Source organism: Pteropus alecto, unplaced genomic scaffold (assembly GCF_000325575.1).
Source record: "Pteropus alecto unplaced genomic scaffold, ASM32557v1 scaffold110, whole genome shotgun sequence".
Lineage (NCBI taxonomy): Eukaryota > Metazoa > Chordata > Mammalia > Chiroptera > Pteropodidae > Pteropus > Pteropus alecto.
The window spans coordinates 761,241-770,910 of NW_006431920.1; the positions used below are offsets into that span (position 1 = coordinate 761,241).

General features: G+C 61.9%; 1 protein-coding gene across 1 annotated transcript in view; it reads right to left on the bottom strand.

Annotated features, from left to right (window-relative positions):
• Window positions 1–4,714, bottom strand: part of PRSS56 (serine protease 56) — a 4,945-nt gene extending 231 nt beyond the window's left edge. Inside the window, exons 1-13 of the mRNA XM_006906763.1 lie at window positions 4,615–4,714; window positions 3,936–4,046; window positions 3,528–3,584; window positions 3,224–3,413; window positions 2,749–2,848; window positions 2,504–2,663; window positions 2,058–2,200; window positions 1,651–1,813; window positions 1,284–1,460; window positions 1,034–1,198; window positions 892–954; window positions 405–511; window positions 1–36 (exon numbers count right to left, since the gene is read on the bottom strand). The exon at window positions 1–36 is cut by the window's left edge and continues 231 nt beyond it. Coding sequence (XP_006906825.1) covers window positions 1–36; window positions 405–511; window positions 892–954; window positions 1,034–1,198; window positions 1,284–1,460; window positions 1,651–1,813; window positions 2,058–2,200; window positions 2,504–2,663; window positions 2,749–2,848; window positions 3,224–3,413; window positions 3,528–3,584; window positions 3,936–4,046; window positions 4,615–4,714 — 1,572 coding nt within the window. The remainder of the gene's footprint in view (window positions 37–404; window positions 512–891; window positions 955–1,033; window positions 1,199–1,283; window positions 1,461–1,650; window positions 1,814–2,057; window positions 2,201–2,503; window positions 2,664–2,748; window positions 2,849–3,223; window positions 3,414–3,527; window positions 3,585–3,935; window positions 4,047–4,614) is intronic.
• Window positions 4,715–9,670: the final 4,956 nt, after the last annotated feature.

The following is a 9,670-nucleotide window of genomic DNA, read 5'->3' on the forward strand; positions in this document are numbered from 1 at the left end:
AGCCCCGTTAGTTTTGGAGCCCAGAGCTGCCAGGACCTGCAGAGGGAGGAGGGCGCTCGATGGCCCACAATCCTACTCTTGGTCCTCTACTCCTGGCCCCCAAACTCTCATCCGAACCATCCTGGCCCCCTCAAACCCTCCCCTTTCCTTAACCCCCCAACCCTGCACACTTCCTGCACACCTGCACACCTCGCAGCCCCTCTACTCACACGTCCCCCTCTCCTCTTTGCACCCACCCGGCACCCCAGCTCACAGGAAGCTGCCTTCTCCAGCCCTTTCTTCTGGATGCCCCACCTGCCCCTCCTCCCACCTGCTGGTGTGCCCCCCTGCCCATCAGGGCTGACCCAGGTCAGCCTTCCGAGGTGAGGCCACCGTGAAGGAGTCTGGGAAGCCTAGGGACTTACCTCCTGAAAGTCCATGGCCAGGCGCTCCAAGGGGACCTGTAAGATCCAGGCATGAGCGTCCTGGAGGGTGGCCAGTTTCTGCTTCAGTGGCTCCAGGCCAGGACAGCCTGCCGGAAGGGAGAGGGCCGGGAATAACAGAACTGACGCAGCATGGCGTTGGGGCGGGTTCCCACCAGTGCCTCAGGACACCCCCCTCCCCAGGGCGCAGACATCTCCTCATGCTACAGATGGGGAAACTGAGGCTCAGAGAGGCTGAGTGCTAACTCAAAGCCAAGCATTTCCTGACACGGATGAGGGCCCAAAGCCACAAATAGCCCCAAAGAGTTATCCCCCTGATTCGGGGAAGGGGGAGAGCGGGTCTGCCGGTTGCCCCGTGGGGTAACTGCTTCCCAGTGCAGATCCCTGAGAATCCCCTCCCGGCCTGCGCCGGGCCTGGGCCAGCCCTTGGCCTGCGCCCCTGGGGATGGCTGGCAGGGGGCGTCATTACCATGCGCGTCTCCGCGCTGCTCAGGCCTCCGCTTGGGGAACTGTACGCCGGCAACCCGAGAACCTGGGAAGAAGTATGATTACGGGAACGACTCGGCGGCGCAGGGGTGGGGTCAGGGCTGCGCTGCGAGGGCGCGGGGTACCTGGGTGCAGCCGCTGCTCGCGTGCCGGGTGCCTGCGAGGCCCCCGGAGCGACGTAGCAGAGCGAGCCAGGGCCGGGGCCAGGCGCCGCATTCCCGGGCGCGGGCCGAACAGCTCCTGCGCGCCCCGCAGCAGCTCCAGCAGGGTGTGCGCCAGCGAGCGCAGCTCTGCGAGGAGGACAAGGGCGTGAGCGGCGTTCAGACGTGGGCCAGGCTCCCTGCCCCACGGCCCAGCCCCGGGAGCCGGACTGACCGCATCGCCGCCGGCGCTGCAGACACTGCTGGTGCGCCAGGGGCGCACAGGCACCCTCGGGCCCCGGGCACAGGTGGGCGTAGAAGGCGCAGGGCGGGGCGGTGTCTGCCAGCGGCTCCTCCGGCGGGTCCCAGGCCAAAAGCTCCCTGCAGCTGGGCTCGCGGCTGGTGGGGGCCGCTGCGAGGAGAGGAAGAGCCAGTTCATCCCCCGTTTTGGGTCCTAGCCCCCGAAGCCCTGCCCCAGGGAGAGACAGGCTTTCCTGACGCAGAAGGGGACTGGCGACACGCGAGATGGAAACAAGATTGGGCTTTTGCCGTGCTGTCGGCGGGACACTCTACGGAGGGGTCAGTAGGAACCCGGCGCTCACCGTTCATCTGCTCCCGAAGCCAGTCCTTGAACACGGCCACACGGGTGTAGACCCCGGGCTTCCCTGGTTCCCCGCATCCGTCCCCCCAGGAGGTGACTCCGTACAGGACCTCCCTGGGGCGAGGGCCAGGCTCGGAACAGGTCAGGGGGCCTCCAGAGTCACCCTGCAGGGACCGAGCCAAGAGAGAGGACACTGCGTCTGTCCGGCCCGCTCCTCGGCCAGCTTTACACCTGGCAGGATGAGGCAGCTCTGCGCTCTACTGGGGTTACCGCCCTCGTCCCCATTTTAGCGTTGAGAACATAGAGGCTCAGCGCATTTGAGTGGCAGCCTGACCGTAGAAGGAAAGTCTGTTGTCTCGCCACTGGGGAGAGGCCCACCCAGCGCCCTCCGATGAATCAGGCCCGTACCTGACATGAGTCGATGCCGCCGGCCAGGTAACCCGCACAGAGCATGGTGCTGGGGCTCAGCCCAGGTCCCAGCGCCCTCCGGCAGGTGTCGGCGCTGAGCAGGGGCACGCGGGCTTCCCTCACCGCCTCGGCCTCAGGCCCGTCTACAGGGAATCGAATCGGTGGAGGGGGCTCAGGCCTGGAGGGCAGAGGCCCCGCTTTGAGAGTCCCCTCCTCTTTGATTCCTCCCCTTTTGCAAGATCTGGCAGCATTTTGTGAAGAAAGCTGGGCGTAGTAGGTTCTTTACATCCCGGCCTGCCCAAACTCCGTCACCCCAGAGCCCTTCTTTCTGCGCACACGTGCAGCTCACCCAGGCCCGGCCCCGCCCCGCCCGTACCTTCGAAGAGGGCCCGCGCCCTTCTTTCTGCGCACACGCGCAGCTCACCCAGGCCCGGCCCCGCCCGTACCTTCGAAGAGGGCCCCCCAGCCGGCGATGGCGCAGGCGGTGCCAGTGGGGGGCTCCCGGGGCTCCTGGGGCAGGCACACTGGGCGCGCCGCCCCTGCCAGGCTCACCGGCGTCCACAGTTGCACCAGCGCAAGGTCATTGTGGAAGGTCCGCGGGTCGAACTTGGGAGGGAGTGGCGCAGCGTCAGCGCCGCGTGCGGTGAGGGTGCCGTCCCCAGCTCGGAGGGTCTGGGGGCTGCCCTCTCACCTTGGGGTGGGGCAAGATGCGGTTCACCGGCACCTCCTCAGCGGGCTCCCCCCGGGGACCCTCGGCCAGCGTCACCGTCCACAAAAGCTCGTTCGGGGCGCTGCGGGGCGAGCGGCGGATGATACCCAGTACAAGGGTGCAGCGGGTTCCCTAGAGACCCTGCCCTCTGCCCGCAGGCACCGCCCAGCGAGCCCGCGCGCCCAGCTGTTTCCGACCCCCACCCCCGCCTTGGGGGCCTAGGAGAGGCAGCGGCCCGAGCAGGCGGAACGCGCTTGATGCGGCCCGGGTCCCCAAGATCTGAGCGCGCGTCTGGGCAGCGCCGGGACCTTGAGGCGAGGAGCGGGCGTGGGGGTCAGCCGCCGCCAGAGGGCAGTAGAGACCAGCCCTCCCACGCGTCACCCACCCAACAACCTGGGAGGAGTTGGACCCTGAGTTGGGGACCCAGGCTGGGCAGGAGGCTGTGGGCAGGACATACCCCGCGAAGCAGTGCGCCGCGGTGAGCACCCAGGTCGCCGCCACCAGGACACCTCCGCACAGAGGCTGCCCGCTGAGTTGCAGCCTCACCAGCCAAGGCCAGGCCCCAGGCGGCGCCGCGCTGCCCCCAACAATGCGACCATGAGCCTGCGTCACGTTGACAGTGCCCGGGCGCCTCTCGCCACAGGGCCCTAGAAAGGCGGATGCGCTGTCACAAGGAACAAATCCTGGCCGTGTTCACCATCGAGACCCCTCCAAGGTCCACCTGCTCTCAGCCCTGTCCCCTTGAAACTTTTCAGCCTCACCTGGCTCAGGTGGGTCCTGGAGGAGGGGTTCTTGAGGCCTCGGTCGCCCAGGTCCAGCTGAGAAAGAAACCTTTGAGCTTCACGGCCAACCTCCATCCTTCCTCCGCCCCAAGCTGGGCCAAAGCCCTCCCTCTCCCCTCTAGCAGTCCGGGTCTATTCAGCAGCCACAAACTTCTCACTGTTCACCAAATGAGCCCAGGCTGTTCCCACCCTTGCAGGAGCTGTGCCCCAACCTGTTGTACCCTTGCCACTCCGAGGGACCTTCGTAAGCATTGTCTTGGTTGCAGCCTAACCCAGTCTCTGTCTCCAAGAGGGAGTCAAGTCTGAAGGGAGAGGGGAGTGGAAGGGAGAATGGGCCCCGAGCAGTCAAGGCAAGCTCACCAGGGCACCGGGTGGTGTGGTTGGCACAGCCTTGGCACTCATACACCCTGTGCTGGATCTCCATCGCCACTAGATTTACTGCCCACTGGGCGCTTCTCTGGGCAGCCTGCAGTGCCTTCGTCCCTTGGGCTGACAGAGCTGCTGGGACATGGGGCACAAGTCATGCAAGGCTGTCCTCCCCGCCCCAGCCTGGAGTCCTGCCTTGGGAGGCCCACAGGGGAGCAGGCTGGCCTCCGAGAGTGCTGGGGCAGAATGGGAGGGCAGAGAGCCCCAAGACCCCAGGGGCCAGCACTCAGAGCGGATGGTTCTGGATTCTCGGCCCAAAATATTTCTGTAATTCAACGGAGCTGGGCTGGAATCTTTGAAAAGGGCTTTTCCTTGAAAGAAAAACAGCACCCCAAAAATACTCATATTGCAGAACTCAGACTTATTAACACAGATGACCGTGGCTGGATTGCCTACCTTTGGGCCCAGAGAGTCAAGATGCTACTCTGTTCCCTTTCCGCCCTGCTAAGCCTGGCGACTTCCCTTTCCATCCTCATCCTCCCTCAGCCTTCCAAGCTCCTGGCAACCTTCTCCTGGCAGGGTGGGCAGAAGGAGCCAGAGGTCCTTGTGAATGGGAGTGACAAGCTCATGTTCCCCTGCCCTGGACCCACACCTCTGGTCCTCCCACCTCGGCCGCTCTTTCAGACCAGCCCGGGCTCACCTTGCAGGGTGCTGGGGGGCAGGCGCGTGTACAGTGGGTGCCCATGGGCAGACCGTGCGTCTGGGGTGGGCAGCAGCAGCAGCAGCACAGCCAGCAGCATGGTGAACAGGAGCCGGGGCGCCAACCCTCAGGGTCCACCCTGTGGTGCCTGCCTCCCGCTGCCTTTCTGTCCTGGGCACTGGATTCTCGTCCCTTAAACCATCTGACCCTATTCTCTTCCATCAAAGTTACCCACTTGCCTTGGGCGTCCCTCACCTGGCCCTGAGCTCCCGGAGCCCACAGGGCAGTGCCGCTTGGGGGGCTATATAGGGGACAGACTGGGGGCGTACACAGGAGGGGGCCAGGCTTGGGGGAGGGTGCAGGGTAGTGGGCTCGACCCTCACCTTTGAAGTCTCATCATCCGGCTCTGAGGTCCCCCTTCTGTCAAAGGAGCCCTTGTCTCTGCGGCTCCATCAAAGGGGCCTGGACAGGCCAGAAGAGCTGCCGGTTGGGCTGGGGGCCAGGCAGAGGGGGGCTGGTGGGCGGGGGCTGGCCCCATCTCCAGGGCTCAGATGGGGGGGCGTCCCATCTGCCTCGACTCCCTGAGGAGTTTACAAGTATGCCGGGGGCAGACACTCCCGGAGGGAGGAGGGCAGGGGGTATCTGAGAGTCCTGGGCCGACCCACCCCTTAAGGAGGTGCCAGAGCTCCCAGCTCCTCTGTCCCTAATTGCTTGGCAGCGTCCCTCCCCAACGTGGCCATTTCTAAAGATGATCAAAGCGCCCTAATTAGCGCCGTAATTGCTGCACTGGGGGTAGTGGGGTGGGAAGGGGCAGAGGCAGGCGGATGGGATGCCGGAGTGGCCCAGAGAGGAAGGCGGGAGATTAAAGGCCCCACCAGTGGCCCAGTTCAGGGAGGACGGGCCCCAGCAGCTTCTGACGCGCTCCCAGACCCCCTGCCCCTGCGCAGGGCCCGCCTGGCCTGTCCAACATTGTTCTCCATTGCTATGACCCTGATCTGGCAGGAAGGAGACTTCTAGAATCTCACGGGAAGGGTCACCAAGTGGGCAGCTCTCCTAGGACCGATTCCCACCTGGGGCAGAGAGGAGGTGCCCTTCGACCCCCCAACATTCCAACATTTCCTGGGGCCAAAAACAATAATCCTGTTCCCCCAGTTTATGCTGGTCACCCCAGGGCGGCTTTGGCAGGCCTGGTCCTTTTCCAGAATGGGTTCTGTCACAACATCCCCCAAGTACACACCGCCCTTGCCTCTCCAGCCCTTGCTCCTTCTGCACAGGTGAAGGAGCCTCTACTAGGAACCTGCCCCGCTTTCTAAGACAGAGCCCCACCCTGCAGAGGTGGCAGGTGAGGTGCAGTGATGGGAGCCAAACACAGCAGCAGCTTTTCCAGCCTCTTCCTTCCACGCTGCTGGGCAGAGCAGGATGCGCACGACCTCTTCTTCCTCCCTGAAACTCTCCTCCCCGTGACCGCTGCTGCAGTTGCCCCAGGTTCCTCATCTGTCCGGGCACTGACCACGAAGAGGTTCCCACGCCCTGGACTCCACTGGAGGTTGCCACCTACCCGGTGGTGTGCTGGGGTGGTGACATCACATCAGGAGCTTGAAATCAGCCACAGTGAGAGTGTTTACGCCGCGGAGATCAGCAGACCCTGCAGATCAGAGCTTTTCCGTGGTCTCCACGCCAGTCATTCGACATCTACCGGCACCCCACTGTGCACACCCCCTTCCCTCGCCAGGCACACCACACTTCATAAAGACAGAGCCTCTGATTCAGCAGCATCGGGAAAATACCACCTGCGTGTGGAGTATTGCGAGTGACTATCACGATGATGGAAACTACTCGTACTCATCAGAATATCTCTCCATCTCGATAGGATGTGTATCTAGATAGGATGTATTTATCTTTTTACCCATGACCTTCAAATTCTTGGCCGGGAGGGTGTTAGTTCGACACGGCCTATATTTGAAGCACAAGCAGAGCTTTGAGAAAGTATCCCAAGGAAAATCGCCTGTGGTTCCAGCAGACAGCCATCGAGGTAACGGGCCCAGAGAGCGGAGAAGGTGGTGGAAACACCTCGCAGCCTCTGGGCGGAGAGGCCGGCAGCTTCGACCTGTCCTCCAAGCTCCCCTCACAGGTTCTTCTTGCATTCAAGCTGAAGGGCTTAAGGCTGGGGAGCAAGCCCCCCAAGACGGGGGCCCCTGTGGACATTCCCCCTGGGGGAGCCCTCGAGGCGCTCACTTCCTGCCCATTCAGCACAGGTGTCCCTCAGCCATGGGGATCTTGCCAAAGCCAGGTGGGCCAGGCCACGGCACCAGTGCAGAGCCTGCCCCGCCCACACCTGCCTTCTACCCCCACTGATCCTCAAGGCAGGAGGCAGGAGGAGCAAGAAGACCTGGAGTTGCCACCTGTATTCACTGTCCCTTCTGCCCCCGCTGGCCTCAGGCAAAAACCCCACCCAAAAAATATGAGGCGCCTCACAGCATGGACTGCAAGTCCGTCCACTCAACCCCCAGCTCCCCCTCCCCTGGCTCCTCTGCCACTTCCTGTTCCTATGGCTGGGTCACAGTCCCCTCCTCTCCTCTGCGTACCCCCCACCCCCCCGAAGTCTGGGTCAATTTTACTCACTTCCGCAGGTCGTGTCTAAATCCACGTTTTGCGAAATTATTTTGTTCATTGTCAGTGATCGGTGCACTTTCTCCTTAAACGCTTCTCCGGGAACGTGGTGGAGGGGACTTCCAGCCACTGTCCCAACATCGCCGCCCTCTGGGATTTTCTTCAGAGCTGTCGTTTCTCCATTGCAGGCTGCCCAGTGGGGTTCTTCCCTGCTTCAGGGGTTCCATCTCCCACAGTCTAGTTGAAGGGGCAGTTCTTCCTCAGACCTCCTCGCCCACTGCAGGGCTCAGAGCCAGACCCCCGTCAGAATCCTTGCACCCCCACACTCTCTCCTCCAAGGGGGAGAGGCCCTTCCAGGCGGCATGGTGTTGGTGGAGAGAACATCTTCCCTCACTTCTTCGGCCCAGGTGATGGAAGGGACGAGGTCCCCGGAGGAATCCAGGAATTCCTTGCTCAGGAATCAGGGGAGCGGGCAAGAGGGAGGGACTGGCATGTCAGTGCGAGCTGGAGGTCAGCTGAGCCAGAGGACTCGCTGACCAGCCGGGGACTCCTGAAGCTACTAGGGTAAAACTGGTGAGTGAGGAGGGTCCACCTCCACCCTGAGGTTCCCGGTGCCTAAGAATTTACAGAGGGCGATCCCACTTGTGCCCACAGGCCTGTGGGTGTGAACGAGGCCGGTGGCTTCAGGCTTTGGGGGAGCACTGCAACGCGAGGGGCCGAGGGCGCCACGGTCTGATGGCGCCAGTTGGCTGCACGTTGCTATAACATACAGGTCTGGCGGGCAGGGCCGGCCACGTAATTTCCAGGGGTCCCTTTGCAAAATAAAAGTGTAGGACTCCTTGTTCAACAAGTATTAACAATTTCAGCACAGTGGCAACAGAGCACGAAACCACCCCCAGGGAACCTCTGTTGGGGGCAGGTCGGCCCCATGGCTCTGCTGGTGCTCGTAGAAAAGCAGTTAGGGCAGAGTTAGGGCTGAGGTCCTGGCCCAGGCGAACCAGGGTGCAGGAGGGATGCAGAAGGGACTCAAGGGGCTGTTAGTGACATCTGCAGCCCTCAGCCTCCCCTCCAGGCCCGTCTCCTGCCTGAGAGGGGAGCTGGCCTTGTCTGCCATTTGCTGACCCTTCTCTCCTGGCCCTCAGGGGCCACAGCTGTTCCACCTCAACCCCCACCCCCCCGCACCCACACACATACAGGTGGAGGCAAAGCCTCAGCCCAACCTCCCACTCCAAGAAGAGGGAAGGAGGGGACCTTGGAGCTTTTGGTCGCTACCTCTGGCAAACCCCAGTGGGATCACGTCAGGAAGCTCCAGTGGGCTCTGGTGATGTGAATCAGCCCCGCAGCCTCCCGGCTGGCACAGAGCCTGCTCTCGTATCCAGAGGAGGATGGTGGGGGGACCGGGGCACCTGCCACCCTGGCACCTGCCTCTCTAGGTCTCTATACTTGTCCTCTGGGAGAAGACCTTCCTCTTCCTCCCTCCTCAAAGCCCTCCATGTCGTGAACATAATCACCCCTCCCTCCATCCCAAGCCTCCCTGACCTCCTGGGCAAAAAGGACAGTGGGAGGGAGACTCATTCAAGAGCTGACCAGGCCACCTTTGGGGACAGTGTCCCTGGACAGGATCGTGAGACCTGCAGCTATGCCAGCTCTTCTGACCAAGAATGGCCCAATAGGCACAAAAGTGGCCACTAGCCAGCTTCTGATGCATTGAAGAGCGAGTGGAGGTCGAGGTCTTGATCTTTTGGAGGGGCTGCTCAGGCCCTGATTCAGAGCTCAGGCCTGGGGTTCTGACTGCATCTCCAGGGAACCTTGGGTGAGTCTCTTCCTGTTATGGGTTGAATTGTGTCCCCCAAAAGATGCGTTAATGCTCTAGCCCCCAGGACCTCAGAATGTGACCTAATTTGGAAATGGAGTTGTTGCAGAAGTCATTAGTTAAGTTGGGGGTCATATCGGAGTAGAGTTATATGTGCTTTCAGGAGAGAAGAGGTACACAGGGAGAAGGCACCCCAGAGTGGGGGCCTGAAAGCCGAGGACTGCAGCGCCAGAAGCAAGAGAAAAGCGCGGAACAAATTCTCCCAGACAGCCTTTGAGAGAACGGGACCCTGCGGAGGCCTTGATCTTGGACTTCCAGCCTCCAGAATTGATCTTGGACTTCCAGCCTCCAGAATTGTGAGAGGATACCTTTCTCTTGTGTTAAGTCCTCCGGTTTGTGGTAATTTGTGGCTGTAGCCCCAGGAAATGAATGCATTTTCCCCTCTCTCAACCTCATGTTCTCAGTCAGGGAAATGGGATAATAACACCCATCTCACTGGGATTATCACGATGACTATAGACCCACACTTGGCAATGTGGGATGGATGGGATGCCGTTTGCCTGCACGAACTTAGGGAGGGTAGCGGGGCCTGATCCCACGAGGCAGCGAGGGAGATGTGGGGGAAATACAACA